This window comes from Taudactylus pleione, unplaced genomic scaffold (genome assembly GCF_031769625.1).
Source record: "Taudactylus pleione unplaced genomic scaffold, aTauple2 ptg000579l, whole genome shotgun sequence".
In the NCBI taxonomy this organism is placed as follows: Eukaryota; Metazoa; Chordata; class Amphibia; order Anura; family Myobatrachidae; genus Taudactylus; species Taudactylus pleione.
This window is the reverse complement of record NW_028284981.1, coordinates 4,829,451-4,853,431: the sequence shown is the minus strand read 5'-3', so window position 1 is coordinate 4,853,431 and position 23,981 is coordinate 4,829,451. Positions and strand designations below refer to the sequence as shown.

The 23,981-nt window shown below is 43.8% G+C and overlaps 1 protein-coding gene across 3 annotated transcripts in view; it reads right to left on the bottom strand.

Moving 5' to 3' along the window:
• The window catches only part of LOC148481472 (semaphorin-3F-like), a 71,646-nt gene extending 62,152 nt beyond the window's left edge, over window positions 1-9,494 (bottom strand). Inside the window, exons 1-2 of one of the 3 annotated variants that reach the window (XM_088453396.1) lie at window positions 8,247-9,494; window positions 5,011-5,125 (exon numbers count right to left, since the gene is read on the bottom strand). In XM_088453396.1, coding sequence (XP_088309522.1) covers window positions 5,011-5,110 — 100 coding nt within the window. In that variant the 5' untranslated portion in view covers window positions 5,111-5,125; window positions 8,247-9,494. Of the gene's footprint in view, window positions 1-5,010; window positions 5,126-7,384; window positions 7,499-8,246 lie in introns of those variants that run through there. The other 2 variants (XM_088453397.1, XM_088453395.1) reach the window with 2 other exon arrangements.
• Window positions 9,495-23,981: the final 14,487 nt, after the last annotated feature.

Here is a 23,981-nt window from a genome sequence, read left to right as displayed (position 1 = left end):
TGGACGCTCGTATAGCTGTGGGTCACCACCCACAGGCTATACGAGCGTGCATTTTAATGGCCGCGATGGTCGAGACCATCGCGACCATCGAAATTGCGAGCCGGAGCCTGTGGTTGAGGTTTTCAACCGCAAGCTCCGGAGTGATTTTGGCTCTATCAGAGCCAAAATCACTCCCACTGACATCACTAGTGATGTCAGTGGGCCGGCTTTTGACGGGAGGCACGCCCCCGGCACGCCTACCAAAGGGGGCGTGCTGTCAATCAACATTGACAGCACGCCCCCTTTGATCGGACACAACGAGCAAAGGACTTTCCTTCGCTCGTCGCGTCTGACGCATGCGCACGACGGAGCTCCCTCCGTCGTGCGCATGCTCAGTCCAGAACATCGACCCACTTGCGAGCGGACAGCCGCTCGCGAGTGGGTCTGAATCAGGCCCTCTGATCTTTAGTTCTTGCCATAGATTTTCAATTGGATTCAAGTCAGGTAATTGGCTGGGCCATTCTAGCAGCTTTATTTCCTCTCTCTGAAACCAATTGAGAGTGTCCTTGGCTGTGTGTTTGGTATCATTGTCTTGCTGAAATGTCCACCCTCGTTTCATCTTCAGCATCCTGGCAGAAGGCAGCGGAATTTTTATCAAGAATGTCTCGGTACATTTTTCCATTCATCCTTGCTTCAACCATATGAAGTATGCCAGTACCGTTTGCTGAAAAACAGCCCCACACCATGATGTTCCCACCTCCAAACCTCACTGTTGGTATGGTGTTTTTGGGGTGATGTGCAGTGCCATTTCTCCTCCAAACATGGTGTGTATTATGGCATCCATAGAGTTCCATTTTGGTCTCATCTGACAAGATAATATTCTCCCAGTATTTCACAGGCTTGTCCAAATGTTGTTCAGCAAACTTTAAACAAGCTTCAACATGCTTTTTCTTTAGCAATGGAGTCTTGCGTGGTGAGAGTGCATACAGGTCATGGCGGTTGAGTGCATTACTTATTGTTTTATTTGAAACAATTGTACCTGCTTATTCCAGGTCTTTCTGAAGCTCTCCACAAGTGGTCCTTGGCTCTTCTGATAATTCTTTTCACTCTTGTGTCAGAAATCTTGCGAGGAGCACCTGGTCATGGCCGGTTTATGGTGAAATTATGTTCTTCCACTTCCAGATAATGGCCTCAACAGTGCTCACAGGAACATTCAGAAGTTTACAAATCCTTCTATAACCAATGCCATCAGTATGTTTTGCAACAATAAGGTTGCGAAGGTCTTGAGAGAGCTCTTTGCTTTTACCCATCATGACATCTTTCTTGTGTGACACCTTGGTAATGAGACACCTTTTTATAGGCCATCAGTGGAGACTGAACCAGCTTATATTGATTTGCACTAACAAGGGGCAGGATTGCCTTCTAATTACTGATAGATTTCAGCTGGTGTCTCGGCTTTCCATGGCTTTTTGCACCTCCCTTTCTTCATGTGTTCAATACTTCTTCCCTGTGTCATTTCACATTATTACACATAACTTAATTTATGGACATCCATGGTTTGATTTCTTGGCATGTGTGGATTGCATGGGTTATTGCTGACAGTTGGTAAAAATTTCATTACAATAGCCCCACTACAAATATACTTACTGAGAAAAATGTTGATGTTCTCAAAACTTATTTTACCCGCTGTAGGTATGTGAATGTGCATATATATATATATATATATATATATATATATATAGATAGTCTGATAGACGAAACGCGTTGGGTCTGCAGTACCTGAGTACCATTTTATGGACAGATAAGCCTTTTTTTGTCATACATCTTGTACGTTTGTTTTTTAGCCATTGTCTGTTTTCTGTGTAATTAAATGTCTTTTAATCTTCATATATTGTGAAGTGGATGTTTTTTTGGGACTGATATGTTCCTAATGAAGCTGTGTTCAGCAATATTTATGAAACACTGAAAACAGTATACACTATGTTGAATTTTTTCTTTCTTCTACATATTATTTATTCCCATGGTGGTCATGTGACCGAAGCTTTCACTACCAGATAAGTAGTGTCGATTTTTTCTTTAACTTTGCACGTGTTACTATATCACTAATTAATTTGATACAGTTAGGCGCTTATGTTACACTCCACGTTGTATATATATATATATATATATATATATATATATATATATATATATATATGTCTACATTGCCATGAAAACTTTTTTTTCTTTTTAAATAATCTATACAGAGAGTAGATTTGTGTATATTAATATTCAAGATTTAGGACTTTTCCTAGCTCCTATAATTGTTCTGCCAAGTTCACAGTTTAACACATTAACAGAGTCACAGCCTCATTCCCACAATTCCCTTGGGGTGTGGCTAAATAAGATGGTGTGGCCACACCCACTCATTAACAGTTCAAAACATGCTGAGGAGAAGACATTCCTTTCTCCCCATGGCTGGACCAGGACCCTCAGACAAGCCGGGCCTGGTTAATTAATACTCCCCCACCTCTACCTCCCCACCACCACCACGCCTCTCGTCACCCCTGTGTCCATAGACAACCGCATCTCATAGAAACAGTAAATGTGAAGTTGATTCCATCACATCTGAGGTGGTGACAAAGATATTTTAATATCTAATCTCCAAAATGAAAATTCTGTAGCATTTCACAAACACAGACAGTTGCAAAATTGCAATTAGTGCACTTTCAGCATTCATGCAACACACTGGCCACTAAACCAGATGTATGTGAGTTGCAACATAGTAAAGTTGATTTTTTTTTTTTGCTTCTTAACTAAAGTTGTACTTAGTAATGGCTGCGTAAGTGGCACACTTTCAAATACAAAAAACAATATTTTGATTTTGTTTCGCCTTTTAATTTAGAAATACTGGAGCAGACATTAGGCCTACACAAGAGAGACATTTTTGTTAACTTCACATCACAAAAAAAGCAAAAACCTCTCCTTCCAACAAAAGTTAAAAACACCAGACAAAATAATAAAAGGTCATGCAAATAAAAAAAAAAAAGATTTGACCTGTCTTGAACAAAGTTAGACTGATGAAATTAATATTCAATTGGTGTAGGACTAAAAAAAAAAATTGGTACAATTTTAATTGTGTTATTAAAAGGGCTTCGCACTTTTGGGCAACTCCAACCCTCTACGTCCTGCCCCCTATGTAGAAAAAAAAAGGGGTGGCCTTTTCATGGGTTCCCTGTTATTTCTCGTGCCAAACCGCGCAGTTTATTTGCCGGCAGCTGCTGCAGCTCACAGTGCAGGGGGACCCAATCCGTACAGACCTATGAAACAGACTAAACTGGAAGTGTTCTATTGTGTTCTGCTGAATAGAACTGGATGTGTCGTCGAGACCTCCGGGCGCTTTGAACTGCAGCTGCTGTCTTCACATAAACTGCACGGTATGGTTCAAGGAGTCAGGTAACGGCGAGGGGCTTTGGAGGAGGGGTTGTACAAAAGAGACAGCCCCTTTAAATAAACCTTCTCCTACTATGTTTAAAATGGTAAATATATATTATCATGTGTCCTTCCACACACTAAAGAGGTGAGAAATGCAGACCGGACAGATAAATTATAAAAAAAAAACACTACTTCCCGGTACTATAATGACTATACATCTAAATGTAAGCTAAACGAAAAAAAAAAAGTTGCAATGGCATATTGGAAGTGAAGGGGTAGCAATGGTTTACAATAGAGGAAGAATTGCAGAGAGATAACGAATGTCAAGTAGAGCTGGCATGCTCCGCTTAAATTTCCCATAAACCCGACTCGTTCCTATGCATGCCTTCTCTCCGGCAGGCATACGCTGGCTGTGAGCTCATCCTATTCATACATAGATCTGTCCTGACACACAGGATGTCTCAGGATTTATACACAGACACACAGAGGGTGTCCCCGAACCCTGCCTGCTGTGGAGACGCGCACAGCTTCACACCCAGTGACGCGTGGGATAAAAGCCCAGCTGTCACACACAGAAAGAGGGGCTCAGTGCACCCTATTAATAGGTCCCCACGTCTACGGTGAGGTAACACAGTATTTTTGGGATGAGCTTGTCAAGAACAAAGTACATCAAAATCCCGACAACAGCCCTGTCCTGTTGACCCTTCTTTGTTCTGCCTGGGATCCACGTTAAACACAGAGAAACGCACAACTGCAGACCTGTCACTTGTACCAACTTGATTGCCGAGGAACAGATTGAAATCTTCAGATCATTCCGAAATATTTTTTAAAAAGAAAGCCAGCCGGTCTTGTGTTCTTTTCATACTAATTTACCGTATTAGAGAATTTGCTGTCGCTTGTAACATGAGTGTGTGTACAACTTGTTGCCAAGAGCTGCAGAGAGGGCATGGCTTTAGAATTCAGCCTCTGCTTTACAGCCAAAAAAGCTGAACAAAATGGTGACAATGAGGGTGTGTTTTTATTGCACAAACTTGTTTATGGAAGGATAGGTGTTAAACAGCCCTCTTTGTTCACAAGCCCTTAATAATGTCAATATCGCAAGTCTGCCAATATTTCCCCCCAAGAAATTCCTTCTGTAGGAAACCTAAGGAGACAATTCCTCACCCTCCTGTGACCTTCCGAGGTTAGAGGTCAAATACACACAATAACACAAAGGTAATCTCTTCCCCTTAATGACCCTATGGTAGCAAAGGTCGCAGATATTTTATCGCAGGTAATAAGGAGGATTGTGAAATGGGACCTGTCAGCTGCCTTTAGGGCTTCTGACATAGTGCATTCTGCAAACAGGGCAAAGAATGACATTTTCTACAGTGCAGGTATCATTTTTCTGGCCAATTTGTTAAAAAGTCATTACCTCTCCCCCGAGGTGACACCAAAGGGAGTTGCACATCAGGCAGGTGCTTGGGATTTAAACATAAAAGGCTTAGTCGAGAAAAGTTTACAAAACAGAGGCATCCGTTGCTATGGGTTATAATGCACTTGTGTACACGGCACCTGTTAATTAAATAGGTCCCTGGAGTTGATCTAATTTGCATTTGTGCAATGTCTGCAACTTACCTTTGTATGACAGGTAGACTCGGGCAGGTCGGGACGTCCATGTACTCGCAGGAAGACTTAGAAGCAGTAAAACTAGAGAGGGCAGTATAGAGATCCACATGTTGCCACTACTACCCTAGAGAAAGTGAGAGATAAGATGAGATGTTAGTCAAACCGTCCCAACAGTACTGTCCACAACACCGGCACACAGCACTTTACTTACTGTGCTACAGGATGGGTCAACTGTCAGATCATCACATTTAAAACTAAAAAAGGTCATAATATAGAGCCAAAGTCCAACTCTGTCAGCGCCTCATAGCAGGAAATGAGTAGCCCAGAACTATTTACTTATAACATCCATTTATCACTACTTTCATATAACAGAGTTGCATTTGCTGAATATAGTTCCTATTTAGCCGGTTCATGTTAATACAGGGATGTTCCGGGAAATTTCCATTGTGTCTAATCTTGGTTAGAAGGAAAATTATGAGGATATTAGTCAAACTGATTAAAATAAGCATCCCAGAAGCAAGGACAAAACAGACAATGAAAAGGAAATCATTAAAGCCTTTTGTTTTGTTTGGATGGGTTCAGGGAACTGTATGAGATTTAAGTGACACCAAAACATGATGTAAGGTAACATAGGCTTATGTTCTGGAGCATTTTAATTTCACAAAACCTGTTTGATTACTTAGCCTCTACAGACTAATATATAGCTATCTTTTTTTTTTAAACAACAGAGATAAGAGTTGCTGTACATTGTTGCTTTATTCTGATTTCAGACAGCAATCGCTTGCAGTTCATTTTAGAGAAATATTTTTGCTTTTCAGTATTCACATGACGTTTTAATCTCCCTCACGATTAATACTCAATGGTCGGACGTGTTAGGGCCAAGAAAACACACACAGCGACTGTCTACCTTTTGGAACAAATAAACCACAATTCCAACTTGATTCTCGAATTCTAACTTACCAGGCTTTAATTTGTACCAATAAACATTAAAGTCATGTCTGCCGGTCATCTACATTTATACTACCTTGTATACGCTTTTAGCAATGTATAGTAAACTGGGTTTAAAGAATCTTCCGATGTACATGTGCTTTCCTATGCACCTAGTAAAATGACATCTTCTATAAACCAAATCCTCTATAGAGATTTAACAACACCGGAGGTTATGAGTAACTTATGATTAACCAAATAAACAATTTTTAGAAAGACGACCCTTGAATTACTGTGATATAACATACTGTATGTTTTGTCTGGTCATAGCAAAAAATAGAAGCCTGGAATTATTCTATACAAAAATATAGTGTGAAAGTAACAATGAGCAGAAAGTGGTGTGGGGATGGCATTTCAGGGTCAAACTGGGGTGCAAATGCACTTTGTATAAAAGCAATTGTACCTTTGGGTCCAAGGCTTTCAAGGGATTTGTGTGTAAGAAAAGGAGCGTGAGAATATACTGCGGTAATAAGGAAGTCCTTTATAACAGGGTATCCTTCAGGAGGAAACGCAAGAGAGAGTCAGAATATATTTTTAGTATCATTGAGGTTTGGTATCGGAAATTACTTTTTTTGGGAAAAGGGTTGCTGCGCACGATTTAGACTTTCCTAACCGGACTGTCTCTGGATGCTGGGATTGGGACGTGTGCATGTAAATTGCCTGGGTTGCGACACATGCTATGATTTATAGTCATGCCAGATTAGAGACAGTGTTTTTGGACAGACACGCCAAAGTTTCGATCAATCCTTAAAGAAAAATCACACCTTTGTGCGGAGAATCTCTCTCTTTACTACATAACCATGCATGTTATTTTCTAACTCATGCCATACACATTAAAGTATATAATACAAACACACACACACACACACATATCTCCATACTTGAAAAATTCTAATTTGTATTGTTTGATATGGTGACAAGCATTTCAGCTCTACCATTGCAATTTTTTCGTTTATTGTACTAATAATCCCCCTTTTTTTTATTTTACCCAAAACACATTATGTAATATGAACATCCATCCAAGAACAAAGTAGTAGCAGCATCCAGCAGGCTGTGGTTTAGAAGGAATCCTAGAATCTTACAGTATACAGCCTGATGCAGAATAGTAAGGAGGATACGAGATTCTTACTGATGGAAAGAATGGCTGTATTATTACTGTATGCATTATCATTACTGATGGATGGTAACATTAGTGCCAGCTGAATAAAGCTTGCTGTGCAAATATAGAAAACGTGTTTACCCCTAATAAACGTACATGGGATAACAATTTGCTGCTTATTATTTTACGGATGAAGGAACTATAGGAAATGGCACATTTGGGCTATAATGTACGATTGTTTGAAACAGAGAGAGTGTTAAGAGTCTAATTACTCTATTTTGGCAGAGATATAATTACAGGGCTTCGCCGATCTGTCATTTTGGCTTCTCTACGACATAGCAACCAGCACCTCTCAAACCAGGGACACCTCGTACCAGGCACTAGATATGGAGCAGTTCTGTTTTCCCAATCCTGTCCAACTTACAAAGGAGGTTAGATGGGAGGGTGAGCGAGGGAGAACGTGCTGGAAGGCAGGAACAAAAAAATAGTGAAAGATTGGAGAAGACAGAAAAAGTGAGAGCTCGACAGGGGATGGAGGGATGAGGTTAAAGAGTAAAGCTCAAGGAAGACTAGACAGGGAGGAGACTTGCAGAGAGAGAGAGGGAGAGAGATATACAGTACTTGTCAATTGCAAAAGGTGAGAGAAGTACAAGCCAAGAGAATGAGACATTAGCTAGGGTGTAAATGGAGGGACAGTAAGTGGAAAGTAGGACAGAAGCTACTGTACTGCGGAGAAGCTATAGCACAAAAGAAACACCTAAAACAATGGCACAGGGAGATCAAATCATTGCACATGTGGATACTAACCATAAAGTGTAGGGGAGAGTGACGAAGTTGTTATAATACGTTACAAGCATATTTCACAATGTACTGTACAAATACCCATGTTATAAAACTAGCCTGATGAATTATTACCATTATAATGAGTGTCTGCATGGAAGGTTCCCCCAGCAGGCTGAAATTGTGAAGACACAAACCTGCAGACGCATTCAGCCAATAAGGACTAAAAGAAGTTTTGTAGTTAAGGTACAACACAAATCATAGGTGTTACTAAAGTAATTGTATGCAAGAGAAGAGGAATGTACAAAATACTTAGAATAATGCTGAACAACTGTCAAAGTCAAGTCAGTTTATAGAAGAGGATGTAAGCGGTACCTACCTCGGACGTGTTCTCACAAAACAGGACAGGAAAATCGCAGAAAAGGAGGCAGATATCCCCAATCAGCTGATATGACTTTGTGCCATTTCGAAACGTGCATTACAGGAAGCATACGTGATCACTGGAGGCAGCATGCGACCTGTCAGGTTAACCCCTTTGACAGCCAGGGGAGCCACAGGTGTACACAGGTGTGTTACACCGGCTAGAGAGAAATCAGGGTTTTGTTTGCTGAAAAGTTGAAGACTGGTTAGGTGAGGATGTCAGAGGGTAGAGAAGTAGACGAGGGAGATGCAAGTACAACGAAACCGTGCTGACAGTCTGCAGGTTGTAAAGGTCCAAGTTTTCCAAACGGTTTTCCTGCTTTCTGCGCAGTTCTTGGAATCTAGACCCAGAAACGGACATGGAAAGTAGGCAAGCTACATGCACAGTACAGTATCACACAGTGCCACTCTGTGCAGCTATGTTTGCAGAGCAAAGAGTGACTGTAGGAGGGAGGCTCCAGGATGACAGAACCTGACAGCTCCACTTTCCATTCTGTTGAAGTGAGAAGGAAAGGGGGAGAGAAACACTGGAGCGGGGAGGAGGGAGAAGGAAAGAGGGAGAGAAAGAAAGAGGGAGAGGAGGGAAAAGGATTGGGGGGGGGGGGGTCGCAAAAGACAACAAATAAGCTTAAGCCTATAGGGAGGGACTACACAGCCAGAGGTATGAGGGAGGGGAGATGATTAAAGGGAAGGAAGAGAACTGGAGCAAACTACCTGATCTTTAATCGTAAGGAAGAACACAAGAACAATCAAAACGAAGAGACAAAGATTATCTGCCTGATAGGAGACAGCAACAACACCTAAAGCCCCGAGAGGCAGAATGAGCCAACAAGGAGGGGTAGAGTTAAGGAGGGGTACTGGCAAAGGCTGAGGAGAGAAAGTAGGAAGGAGAGCGTAATACCTGGGAGAGACAGAAAGAGAGAGAGAGGGAGAGAGAGAGAGAGAGAGAGAGAGAGATAGGGAGAGAATACCATCACTCATGTCTTAGCTGTGTGAAGACCTGAGCTCTCCGGTCTGTATTACTATATGATTAACCTCTGATGTGCCGACACCCACATAGTAATAACTTGGCACAAAAAAGGATTTGACTGCATTGCACTCACAGTACTAGCAGCATCCTCACCCCCTTCCATCCATTAGTAAACGAATTTCAGGTGTAAGACCACAAGGCCAGGATCCATCAGGCAATCACAATGGTAAAAACTACCTTTAAAATGAATAAATAAACCACCAATAATTAGTACCAGATGACTGTCCTTCGAAGAGTTCCCAAGGATGTTTTCAATGATACGGCTTTTTTTTCTTTCTTCTAATGTGTGTGTGTGCTGCCCGTGCCCAAAGGACTGCAACTTTTTTTGAGCAATGTTCCTATGTGCCATGAAAAGACTCATTACATATTCTGTTCTTTGCATGTTCTCGTGACCTTGGCGTGCCCTTTCTGCTTTGTTTTGCCAATCCCCTGCTCTGTCAACCACTGCATTTATATACAGAGCAGGTACATAGCTGGCAGCGTTAGCCTCCTCCCCCCACATCTAAACTCCCCACTGTGCGCAGCGGATTTCTATACCATGGCTTCATCCATAATATAGACATATCAAGGGCAATGGCAGTGCAGGCCTTGCTACCCTTTACCCCCTAGCTTATACAAGAGAAAGCTCTGTGCTGGAGGGCTGTAGTCTATTCTCTGCCTCAGCGGGACACCAAGACATGGTAAATAACTGGACACAGAGCATAGCAACCAGCACAGATAGTGATGTGCTCAATGGCAGTGAAATTTAAAAAAAAAAAAAAAAACATTTAAAGCCTCTTTCCATGCAGAGGGTTCCCACTCTGGCGGCGCCAAGGTTAATATGGATGGCAGAGTGCAATTTGCTGTTTATCAGCAACACAGGTTACAAGGATACAATGGATGTGTTATTAGTGGACCAGGAAGCCAGCAGGGATCAGGTCCCTAGTCACACAGGCAGGAGGGAGGTCAGTGCACACAACACTACATAGAAACAACTCCAAACAAATTTGTCCCCTCCCAGAGGAATTCTAAACATACAGCTTATCAGAGGTCTCAATGGGATGAAGACCAGAGCTCAGAATCCAGAGTGATAACATAACAAAGAGCCAGGGATACAGCCAACCCTTGTGGTAGGCTAGAACAACATGATATAGTCTAACTAGACTCTAACAATAGATACTTTTATAGCGAGAGACCTGGTATACTGCTATACCTGGCATACAGACAAGGCAGGGCTAGCCACCCTGGGGAGAGACAAGGCTGCCCTCAGATGGGAAGAGGAGACTTCAAGATAAAGAAAGGCACAAATACAAAAACAAAAAGGAAGTGCACAACTCCTTCATTACCTTTAATTGAACCAAACTGGAGACTGTACCCTTGGCACACTTATTAATCACAGCGCTGTAACATTTTATAAGGGATAAGTCCAATTTTCGCTGGAGTTAGGCACATATTTAACTGCATAAATTAGTGCCCATAATACAAGAAAATAAAAATAAAGTTTGATGTGCTGCTTTAACAGATGTATGTACAATCTTACACTAAAGGTGCATACACACTAGACGATATGCTCCCTGAGCGATATCGTCTAGTGTGTCCCCGGCAGGCTGTGCTCAATGTCGTTCATGACATTGAGCACAGCCGCTGAACGATATCATTAGCGATATCGTTCAGCGCCGGGCTCTCTCACCCATTCCCTGACATGCAGCAACCTGACGAGGTCGTCAGGTTGGCCTGCATGTCAGCCCGATGAACGAGGATGACGAACGACCCGCGGGAACGCGCGTCGTCGTCATCGTTCATCTTTTTTGTGTTAAAAATGGACGATAAAGTGGACGACTGAACGATAACGATATCGTTATCGTTCAGTCGTCCACTTTAATCGCCCAGTGTGTACGCACCATAAAGCTGCATACACACACGATTTTGTTACCAACGATTTTCTGAACGATTTTCTGGCAGATTATCTGTCAGATTTTTTAAAGTGTAATGAACGATTTTTTTGAACTACAAACGATTTTTGCATATTCCCTTAATGAAAATCGTTGAGTTGACAAGTCTGACTGAACTACAAACTACAAAACGTGAACGCGCATGAACGATAATCGTTCATCGTTTGACTTGAAAGTGAACGATCTTTTTCAAACGATTATCGTTAAACAGTATCATTTAACGATAATCGTTCAAAAAATCGTTGTGTGTGTATGCAGCTTAATGGAGCATACACACGGTCAGATTTGTCAGATGAACGATTGAACAAGTTGAACGATTTTACCAAAGATTTGAACGATTTTTGACTGCATTAAAATGAATGGAATCGTCCAAGTCTGACTGCAAAAACGTCAGATGTCAGATATCGTTATCTGACCATCGGGAACGCGCATCGTTCATCGTCCATCGTTCAGGCATGTCAGATATGTCAGATTTTCCTTCAGATATGAACAATTTTTTAAATCGTTATCATTCAGATGTGAAGAAAAATCTGACCGTGTGTATGCACCATTAGGCAAGAAAGGAAAGCAACGCTGCACAGGATTGCAGCACAAGGATGATTGCACACAAAACACAGGTGCGTTGTATCATCAATCTCATTACCTTTAGACTTGTACATTGAGAGACAGACCTGGGCCCAGAAAAAGTGCCGCCAAGCGGCTGCGTTTCTTCCGTTCTCTATGTAAGTGGCTTCTTTTTCTCCGGCAGTGCAAACACTGGATAGAAGGGACATAGAAGTCTGGAATGTGCTGAGGGTCTCATAAAGTGATCGAGACTCCCACAGTGAGCTGAGCTTAAAGTCACTCACTTCAAACCCTACATTGATGCCTGTTCCAATGAGACACTGGGGAACATGCTGGCCCCCTGCTCAGTGTGCTTGAAGAGGACACCTAAACTAATTAAGGAGAGAGAAAGAAACAATAACGGTAAAGACAATTTAAGAAGGCACGTCAGAGGGAGTCCCCAAATGACTTGCATTTAAAGGACACTAATCGATCATGAATGAGATTTTAGGTCATGGAAGAGTACAACAAAATACCAATGTCAAGCAAAGTGCCGAAGTTAAAGCGAGCAAGATGATATGGACGCAGGGGTTAAGCAGTGCAGGGGAATCACTAAGATCATAGACAAGTGTGCTGGAAGGCACTTCTGGTTACATAAGTGTGTGCCGCAGAGCACTTATACCCAAGAGTCACTTGGGTCAGCAGCAGCAGCAGGAGAAAAGAAGGGAGGCAGGGATTGTGTAACAGAAAAGGGGGATCCGAAACAGTGCGTCATCCTGATTTGCCACTCTTAATTTAATTTTTAACGGTGTCCCTGGCCCTATGTTAACATTCCTGTTAGCGTGTTTAATCCTGCACTGAGAGCCAGCGATAACAATCAGACAAACAGGGAGAGCAAGCTGGCAGGGAGCTAATGATGAGGGGAGGGGTGAAACAGTGAGGGAAAGGGAAAATAAAAAGTAACCAGTTCAAAACAGTATTCTTATCGCAAAAGACAGCATGCTACGGTTCTCCAAGCAGATGGTGACATTGACAGGGAATATGTGGGTGCCTGCATATTGCATCTTTCCTTATCCTTGGATAACATATGGATAAGGGTGTCAATTTATACCGCTGGCATGCCATGCTGTGTCTGTGTAAGCAATTACTCCTTCTACAGTTATCTCTGAATATACGCAAATTAAATCTTGGATACCATGCCTACGGCTGGAGTACTTTATTTTCACAATACGCCAAACTGTTTATATTTTTGTTTCATCCATTAGATTATGAGATTAGTGTGTACAGCACAGAAACCATGGGCAAGCGAAGTTGCAGGGCTCTTTCAAGCAATGACGTAAGCATGTCTTCTGCAATCGTGGTTAGGCACTGGATTTATTTCTGTTTTGGCTGGAAAAAGAGTTCGCTATCGATTAAAAAAAATAAAAAAATCCTGTACAGACAAATATGTTGGTCAGACTTGAAAATCCTTTATTTGATCTCTAGGCCTGATTCAGATATTGAAGCTACTGCAGTCGCAGCTGCGGTTTTACACAGAACTCTGCAGCGAAAAATGAGTGTTATGGTAAAATTAACTCTCTTTCTTCGAAGTCCATAGGGTCCACAGAGAGACCTTGGAGTGTAGTTGGTGGTTGAGGACCGAGCACCACGCAGTTAAAGCTTTCAGTTCCCAGGATGCATTGGTCCAACAATTCGTGACAAGCCAAAGGCCGGAGGAGAAGAGAGGAGGAAGACTGTTACACACAAGAATCTCACTCTCGTAGGAGGAGACGGGAACCCGGGAACCAGAAACATAGCCCATGTGAAGCCATGTGCCCTGTGGACCCTATGGACTACGAAGAGAGTTAACAAAGGTAAGTTTTACCATAACTGATTTTCTTCTTCAGGGTCCATATGGCTACACATGGAGATCTGTTATTCAATGGTGGGGACGCTCCTGAGCCAAGAGGAGAATCCGGCGCCCAAATGAAGCATCTTAAGAGGCAAATGTAACGAAGGCAAAGAACCTCAGAAAGGCATGGACAGAGGACCACATGGCCGCCTTACAAAGCTGTTCAGCTGAGGCGCCACGGTGAGCAGCCCATGAAGGACCCACAGAGCAAGTAGAATGAGTAGTAACAGTAGCCGGTACAGGAAGGCCTGCCTGCGTGTATCCCTGTGAGATAGTCATGCGAAGCCATCTTGCCAATGAATGTTTGTTGGCTTGCCATCCCTTGTTGTGAAATCCAGAGCACATATAAGGAGTCTGATTTCCGAAGAGAACTGGTACAGTCCACATAGACCGAGGTCACGGACTACATCCAAGGAGGCCTCACCTGCTGATAGGTCTGGTGATTGAAAGGCCGGGACTACAATTGGAAATGAGTAACAAGTTTTGGAGGGAAACCAGGGGCGAGTCCAAAACACAGCCCTGTCCTGATGGAATATCAGAAATGAGGAGCGACAGTAGAGCGCTCCTAAATCTGACACCCCTCTGGCGGACGCCATAGCCAGAAGAAAAAGTCTTCGCCTTGAGCCACTTGAGTTCCAGAGATTCCATAGGTTCAAATGGAGGACCCTGGAGGGCACGAAGAACTACTGACAAATCCCATGGAGCCACCGGAGGGACAAAAGGAGGTTGTATACGGAGGACACCCTGGAGGAAGGTGTGGACATCCGGTAGTGGAGCAAGTCTATGCTGGAACCAAATGGATAGAGGAGAGACATGCACTTTCAATGAGGCAAGGCAGAGTCCAAGGTCCAATCCAGCTTGAAGGAAGGCCAGGACTCTGGAAAACCTAAACACTTGAGGGTTGTCACTTCTGATACGACACCATTGGAAATATGTATGCCACACTCTATGGTAGATTCGAGCAGAGGCTGGCTTACGCGTTCAGATCATAGTTTTGACCACAGAGCTAGAGAATCCTTTGGACCTTAGGAGGGATGTCTCAAGAGCCATGCCATCAAAGACAGGTCCGGGTAAAGGCAAGGACCCTGAGACAACAGGTCCGGACGTAGAGGCAGCAGGAACGGAGCGTCGATGGAGAGACTCCAAAGAATGAGTACCAATGACGTCTGGGCCAAGCTGGAGCCACCAGCAGGACAGTGCTTCCTTCTTGTTTGAACTTCCGAAGAACTCGAGGAGGAAGGGAGACTGGAGGGAATAAATAAGTAAACTGGAAGGTCCACTTCACCGACAAAGCGTTTACGAAGGTTGCCTCGGCATCCCTTGTTCTGGGCCCATACGCCGGCAGTTTGTGATTGTGTCGAGAGGCCATTGCCCCATCTGCTCACTAGGAGTTGAAAAACCTCTGGTTGAAGAGAAAGAGACCATTCCCCGGTATGCACGTCGTGACTGCTGAGGAAGTCTGCTTCCCAATTGAGAACTCCTGGAATGAACACCGCAGAGATGGCCGGGAGGTGACCCTCGGCCCATGTCAGAATGCGTGACACTTCTGTCATTTGCTGCCTGACTTGGAGTGCCTCCTTGATGGTTGATGTAAGCCACTATTGTGGTATCGTTGGACTGTACCTGTACAGGTTTTCCCTGAAGTATGTCCTTGGCCCTGTAGACAGTTTGAAGTTCCAATATGTTGATGGCATTGAAGCACCTCTGGGGATCCTGCTAAGAGCAGAAGGTCGTCCAGATATGGTAGCAGTCGGACATCCTGACCGCACAGGTGGGCCGCCATGATAGCCGTAAATTTGGTAAATACCCGTGGAGCTGTGGATAGTCCAAAGGGCAGAGCCTGAAATTAGAAGTGTTGCCGTAGAATAGCAAACCGGAGATAACGCTGATAATAAGGCGCTATAGCTAAATGTAGGTAAGCGTCCTGAATATCCAAAGATTACATAAAGTCCCAAGGCTCCATAGCTAGGATGATAGAGCATAGCGTTTATATATCCTGAACATGGGTACCCTGAGGAATTTGTTCAGGGAGTTGAGGTTGAGTATAGGCCGATGAGACCCATTCGGCTTGTGAACCAGAAAGACAGTAGAATAATAACCGGTCCCTCGCTGAGATAGCGGGACTGGCACAATTACCCCTGCTTGTAGCAAGGACTGTATGGCTTTCTGGATTTGTAGGGCCTTGCTTGGGTCTGAAGGAGGGCCTATGTAGAAAAACTGGTGTGGTGGCCGTCGCAAAAATAAGGGCGTACCCGTGAGAGACCACTTCTCTTACCCAAGCATCCGTGGTGGTTTGACACCAGCACTGGGCAAACTGAAGAACTAAGCCTCCTACTCTGGGATCCCCCAGGGGGAGGCCCATCCCGTCAGGCTGATGGCTTGTCCTCAAATTTTGAAGCAGGGCATCTGGTGGTCCATACCTGCTTGGTCCTGGGCTTGGCGGCCCTAGTGGAAGCCGACTGCCTAGGAAAGAACTGACCTTTAGGCTTTCCCTGAGGATGAAAAGGACCTAAAAGATGTAATATGTGGCTTTGTAGAAGTAGTCGCTGAAGGCAGAAATGCAGTTTTTGATGCCGAGAATGTGGTTACAATTTTGTCAAGGTCTGGAACAAACAAGATCTCCCCAATGTAGAGCAATACTTCTGGGCCCTTCTTGGAATGCGCATCTGCCTTCCATGAGCGTAGCCACAGGGTACGGCGGGCAGAGACCTTCGTGACCGAGACTCTAGAAGTTAGGAGACTGGCATTCAATGTCGCTTCTCCAATATAGGAAGCTGCATCTCGCATGTGAGCTATGAAAGACATCTGATCCCTAGAAGCATTTGAAGGAAAAGAGTCTTCAAGTGCGTCAGCCCAGCTCTCTATAGCTTTAGCCAGCCATGCAATAGCTATGGTTGGACGGGCAACAGCCCCTGAAAGAGAGTACATCAATTTAAGGCAAGTTTCAACCTTTCTATCCGTAGGATCCTTCAAAGAGGATACTGTAGGGATAGGTAACGTATCGCTCTTAAATAAGCGCATAACATGTGAGTCTCCCATTTTGAACAATGAGCCGCAGGAAATGGATAACAGGAGGTCAGACGTTTTTGGGGCTGAAACCTCTTACCAGGCATATGCCAGGCTGCTGCCATGTGTTCAGCTAGTTGATCCGATTTAGGGGCTGGTTCATCATGTGCAGGAGCTGGGGGGGTCTGATGGGCCTGGTGGAGTATAACACTTAACACATAACCCATCTTGCATCAAATCCTCCTCACTTAAGCCTGCAGCACATAATTTGCATGACAGCAGTATGGGTGCAGATGCTTGCTTGTTACTCTTGCCCTTGCTAGGCATAGCCATAGAGTAGTATAGCACACAATAATGCAACCACTAGGTAAGTACAATACAAGTAGGAATGCAATATACTGATCCTGTCTTTTGCTTGGGCAAGCTGCGGGAGCGCACAGCACAAATATGGCACAGTGCAGTAACCAACTGTATCTGACAACCCTCACAAATACATTTGTTTTTAGAGATGTGAGGCACAGGAAAACCCTGAAAACACCTATATGTTAGGGTAAAGGAAAAAAAAAAAAAGGGAAAGACATATACTGACAGTATAGAGAAAATAAACAGACAGGCAGCGCTAGCATAAGTCACATACAATGCAGAAATACAATATAACTGCAGAATGGCACTACAATCAACTGCACAGATTCTGTGGTCAGAGACTCAACATCTGGTAGGCTATAGCGCTACATAACCTGACTCCAGGGAGAGGTATGTAGGGGGACCGGACCCAGCTTTTCCCTGAGAAAGCTGTGGCTGAGCCTGGAGAAAATGGCCACTGGAGACCTCTGAGGGGGCGTGGTCGGAGGAGTATAGCAGCTCAGGGAAGAGAGACCTCAGAGGAATGGCGCCCTGAGCTGAGGGGAGGGGTCACTGTTATGGGAAAGCTGACCTCCCCATGCTGATTATAAACCACCGGGGCGCTGAATTCCCGCTCAATATGTACCATGGGGGTCTAGTGGATCACTGTGGACAAAGCCTGTGTTCACTCTAAGCACCTCCGGTCTGTCCCCTGAGACCGGAGGTAAGACTGCCAACGAGCGATGACCCGCCTTACATGCCCTCCTGGTGTCCGGGTCTGTCTATAGGGCCGGCTAGCGAGGACCTAGGGATGCCCGCCGAAGGGAGTGACAGAGAAGCAGCAAAGACGTCCTGTGGACAGTCTGCTGCTGCAAGCTCAGTAAGAAGTACTAACAAAAATAAATAAAAGCTATTTGGGCTACCTAAGCAGCCCACTGCATAATGGTGACCTGACACTGGCCGGACACTGACAAAACTGAGGTGCCTCTGGCTCGGGGTATTGGGGGTTGCACCAATGCATCCTGGGAGCTGAAAGCTTTAACTGCATGGTGCCCGGTCCTCATCCACCACCAACACCCCAAGGTCTCCCTGTGGAGCCCTATGGACCCAGAAGAAGAAAATATGCAAATAGTTCCAATGCCTACCCAAGCATAAGGACGCCAACCGCTGCCTTCTCATTTGCGTATGACGTCGCTTACCTGCATAAATATCGCTAACATCGACGCACATCGAGCGGCTATCTTGCCCTTGCGGAAGGTGTGACCAGCTGCAGACGCGGCAGCTCACCTGACACAAAGGGCTCTCATGCTGCGTAGATCATAAGGGCTCATATATGCACGCCCATGTAACGGCATTTAAACGGTCAGACACAACTGCGTTTTATCACCCCCCGTTACCTCCACCAAACACTAACTACTTGTCACTCACTTTGCGAATGGGTCCTCTGTGCAGGCAGAATCGCAAGACAGTCGCAGTGCGTGCGCAGTACGTCCATTTACTGTACACATGTGCAATGGTAAACAATCACTCGATCTGCATTAAAATCGCATTAACGTCTATCACTGAATCAGGCCCTCTGTGATTGGTTTGTTGCAAGTCAATAAATCACTTTTAAAAGGATCACAAAACCTGAAAGTCACCTTATACAAAAGAACCACTAAAATGATAAGAAATATATATGCAAAAGTTTGATAACTATGATATTGTAGATGGATCTGTCAGGCAAAAAGGCGGCTGGGTCCCTTGCAAGGAAAAAGGACAGTGAAAGCAAGGAAGGGGGAATTCAATTCGCTGCAATAATTTTTCTTGCACTAAGCTTTTGCACCGTACGCGTGCAAATTTAATTTATTGCGTCTATGCGCGCTCCCATTTTTCACGCAATCCAATTCCAAAAGTCGCAATGCAACATTCGCGCAAAAATTCTTCCTGGTTTTATGCACGATAAGTATAAGTGAAGATGGAGAAATCTACTTGTACCCCCCAAAAAAAGGTAACGTGATATAGGATAACAATATAGAAGTGTATTAGTGACCCTTATAAAAGTATTTGGGGTTCCTAAATTGTAAATTAAATGGCTGTTTAAAGCATGTTTCTAAAACAGTCAAATAATGAAAGCAAGTGTTTTGCTTTTTTTGCAAAATATTCTTTTTAAATTGGGGTGGTATAAAAATGCCTATAAGTATATATTTGTCTAATTTAAAGACACTTTTAAAAAACATTTACAATACGGCTCTAAAACCCACCTGCAATCTTCCATATATCCTCCAGTCCCACATCAATTAACCCATTTTCCAGCACTTTGCTCTTTTTTCAACCCAAAAATGACATATCAGTATTGGCCAAATTAAGCTAATTATTTTTGCCTAATTAGTCATTAAGGAGTGTGTCTCAGTGGTTCTGAACCAAGTCCCGACATTTATACCTTGAAATAGGGAATTTGCTCAACTTTTCACCTTATTGTGCGATAAGTATAATTCGTTTTGCAAAAAAGCGGCTTACCGCATCTAATTGAATTCCCCCTTATGCTGGGTACACATTTAACGAAGTTAACGATACCAGCAAGATCTCGTAAGCGACGGGACCAGTGGGGGTCCCGGCATAGGCAAGTGCTTACACACTTGCCGATGTAGGGAGCAACATTGCGACGGTGGCAGCCATGCTGCATTCAGCCCTCGCTGACGATGTCGCCCGTTGGACCTGCATGCAGTGACATTGAGTGTACACACTAGACGATCGTCTAGTGTGTACCGCCCATTAGTCACCTGTGCATGGAAAAAATGTTCCGTTTTATCTAAACTCCTTCACTTCTGAAACGCTCATGAGAGTTATAGGTTAATGTATGTTGGCACTGTAGCAGCTGTGTTATAAAAGCCAACTTTTGTAATCAGGGTTCATGGTTCCTCACATGCGTTGCCCTAAACATAGTCGAAAAGACTAACAGGAGTTATAAAAAACCATGTGAAACAACGCTCCACTGCATCCTTTCTGTATGTCAGCTTTACCTCTATAAAAATGTCTCCATAAGCTTCAGACACAGGTGTCCTAGCACTCTTCCTACTACTGTGAGTTATCAGCACATAACATCTGAACCCATCAAGAGACTTTTCATACAATTCCCTTCATGGCTGAACAAGCAAGGTGCACAAACTACAGGTGCGTTTCCTAGAATACAACAATCTGGCAATTGCCTTTAAGCGAGACAATATATTATAGAGAAAATAGAGGGAAGAGGAGAAAGAATGGGCAGGGGGGGCGAGTTAGGAAGACAGAGAGAGAGTTATGAACAAAGGAGCAAGGATAAGAGAGAGAGATGGGAAAGAGATGAGGGGAAGTAAGAAAGAGGTGAGGGAGGGAGAGAGAGAGAGAGAGAGAGAGAGATGGGGAGAGATACAGAGGAAAGAGAGAGGTGGAGGAAAGAGAGAAAAGGGTAAATAGAGAGATATGTGGGGAAAGAGAGAGATGTGAGGGGAGCAGAGCTCGACATGGAGAGAGATATATGGAGGAAAAACAAATTAAGGAAATGAGATACGGGGAAAGAAAGAGATATGGGGGAAATAGATAAAGACTTTATGGGGTAAGAGCGAGCAAGGGAAAAGAGACTTATGGGGGAAACAGGCTTGTGTAGGAAAGAGAAAGATGGGGAGAAAGATATGGGAAAAGAGAGGATATGGAGAAAGAAAGAAAGAGGGGTAAAGAGATATGGGGGAAGAGACATATGGCGGGAAGAGAAAGATATGAGGGAAAAGAGATATGGGGAGAAAAGTGAAAGACAGATGGGGAAAGAGACATGGGAAAAGAGAGCTGGGGAAAAGAGATGAAAAAAGAGCTGGGGAAAGAGATATGGAGAAAGAGAAAGAATGATGAGGGAAAGAGATATGGGGCAAGAGAGATATGGGAGGGTAAGCGAAAGAATGATGAGGGAAAGAGATATGGGGCAAGAGAGATATGGGAGGGTAAGAGAAAGAATGATGAGGGAAAGAGTTATGGGGCAAGAGAGATATGGGAGGGTAAGAGAAAGAATGATGAGGGAAAGAGATATGGGGGAAGAGAGATATGGGGGGGTAAGAGAAAGAAAGATGAGGGAAAGAGATATGGGGGAAGAAAGATATGGGGCAAGAGAGATATGGGGGAGGGGAGAAAGAAAGATGAGGGAAAGAGATATGGGGGAAAAAATGGAGACGTGGGAGAAAAGAGAGGTGGGGAGTAAAGAGATGAGGAGAAAAGAGAAAGATATGGGGAAAGAGAAATGGGAAAAGACAGATGGGAGAAAATAGTGATGGGTGATGGAGGAGAGAGATGATGGAAGAGAAAAATGTGAGGGGTGGAGAGAAAGATACGAGGAAGAGAGATATGAGGGGAAGAGAGAGACAGATGGGACAATAGAAAGAGATATGAGGGGAAGAGAGAGACAGGTGGGAAAATAGAAATGGATGGGGAAGATAGAAATATGGGGGAAGAGAGAGATGGGGAAGAGAATGGAGATAGTAAGACGTGGAAAAGAGAGTTGGGGAGAAAAGAGTGAAAGATGGTGAGAAAACAAAAAAGGGAAAGATGGCGAGTAGAGAGATATGGAGTGAGAGAGATGGGAAAAGAGAAATGGGAAAAGAGTGATAGAGAAGAAAGAAAGATATGGGGAAGAGAAAGTGAGTTATGGGGGAGATATATGGGAGGAGATAAGGGGGAAAAGATTGACGTATGTGGTTGAGAGGGATATGTGGGGGGGAGAGATATATGGATGGGGGGGGGGAAAGAGAGTAAGTTGTTAGTAGTATTTCTATGAAAGCCCTAAACATATCATAAAAGCCTGGCATGAGTTAAAAAGAACCATGTTACATAATGCACCATTTCACTTTTATTTTTCTTTGTAAAAGCTTTACCTTGACACATGTATAATGTCTCCATAAGCTTCAGATACCAGAGTCCTAACAATCATCCTCCTACTACCACTGTCGATTATCAGCATAGAACATCTGAACCCATAAAGAGACTCTTCAAACCATTCCATGGTTGACTTGCCAAAGTGCATAAACTGCAGGTGCTTTTCTTAGAATACAACAATTTCTGTAAGACAATTATATTGGGGGGGACATAGAGGAGAGGGAGAGCGATATGAAGAGAGATGGGGGATGAGGGAAATAATGATATGGATAAAGAAGAGAGAGAAGGGAGAAAGAGGGAGAGATAAGGGGGAAGAACATTCAGGGAGAAAGATGACAGGGAGAGAAGGAGTAATAAGGGGAAAGAGAGATTAGAGGAAAAGAGATGAGGGGGAAAGTGAAAGGGAGAGATTAGAGGGGAGGGAAAAGGGGGAAATTAGGGGAAGAGGGAGATGTGCAGGAAAAGAGATGAGGGGGAAGAGAGATGGGGAAAAGAGAGAGATGGGGGGAGTGTATGTTGGTAGTAGCGGCTCTATGAAAGCCAACCTGTATATTGGGGTTTGTATTCCCTCTTGTAATTTGCCCTAAACATAGTCTCTTTGGCTATAATTTTTTTTGTATGAGCTTTACACCTTAACCACATCTATAATAATGTTTCCATAAACTTCAGCCATTGAAGTCAGGAGTGGGAGAAAGAATGGGGGAGGTGAGATAGGAATAGAGCGAGAAGGAGGGTATGAACAGAAGATGAGGTGTATATGCTAGGAGAGAGAAATAGGAAGGCAGGGCGGAAGAGATGGGGTGGTAGAGAGAAATGAAGGGAGAGACTGATACATAGGTGATGAGAGAGAGATAATGTGTGAAGAAAATTTTATGGCGGTGGAGTTAGGGATAAATGGTGGGAAATAGGGGAAGAAGAGAGATATGGAGGGGGAGAGAAATGGGGAAGAGATGGGGGAGAGAGAGATGGTGAGGAAAATAGAGATGGATAAAAGAGATAAGGGGGGAGAGCGAGATTAGGAGGGAAAAGAAAAGAGGAAATAGATAAAAATTATTTGGAAGCCAAGCTGCCAACAAAGTGCTTTATTCTCACATGTTTTTAAAATATATATTGTCCTTCACGTTAAATTAGAACTGTCAGTCTAGACTGGTAGTGCAAACATGAAGGGAGAGTCTGGGGAAAATGTTCCACATCCAGCACTAGGCTTTACCAGCCAGGGTTAGAGGCACTATAGCAGAGAGACACAAAGTGAAGGATCCCTCCTCAATAGTACAAACCAGCTCTACGCTGGTCAACACTAGCTTGTATCTGGGGGCTGGGCACAAAAAAAAGCACCCCCACCCCAAAGAGAAACCAGCTCTGTTTGGTTCAGATTGTCCAGCATAGAGAGCTGCTGAAGGTGCAATCTCTCCCTCACAATTCCACTGACTAACTAAACTTACCAGGTTTTTATACCTTAGCTGGTCTTAATTAAGGTAAGGGTGTGGTTCCTCCCTGGCTACAGGTTAACACTTTCCTCAGAATGTGGGATAGACCCACTCTGTCACGTACCTCCCTCGTTAAAGGGCAAAACCTAAATTGCCCGCAGCAGAAGCTCGACTCTCCAGCCCAGGTCGGGTCAAAAAAAAAACCTGCATTCATACGTAGACGTCCCAGACTGTGTCGGACTTCAAAAGAAAAAGGCTGGAGAGCCAGGTACCACCTTGTCAGTCTTGCATTAGAATTTTTCATGGACTGTAACCATTTTAATGGTGCATGATCAGTAACCACAGTAAACCTGGCTCCACAAAGATAAGATCTCAATGACTCAAGAGCCCATTTTATAGAAAAGCATTCTTTTTCTATTACAGAATATCAAGTCTCTCGTGGGAACAACTTTTTACTAAGATATAAAATAAGGTGTTCAATGCCATCGAACTCCTGACACAAAACTGCCCCCAAGCCCACATCTGGGGCATCTGTTTGTACGACAAAATGCTTTTTAAATCTGGGGACTTTAAAACCGGGCCTTTACACAAAAGATGGTAGGAAAAGTTAGGGGCGCTGCTAGGTGTTGCTGCTCCAAGCGGCTGC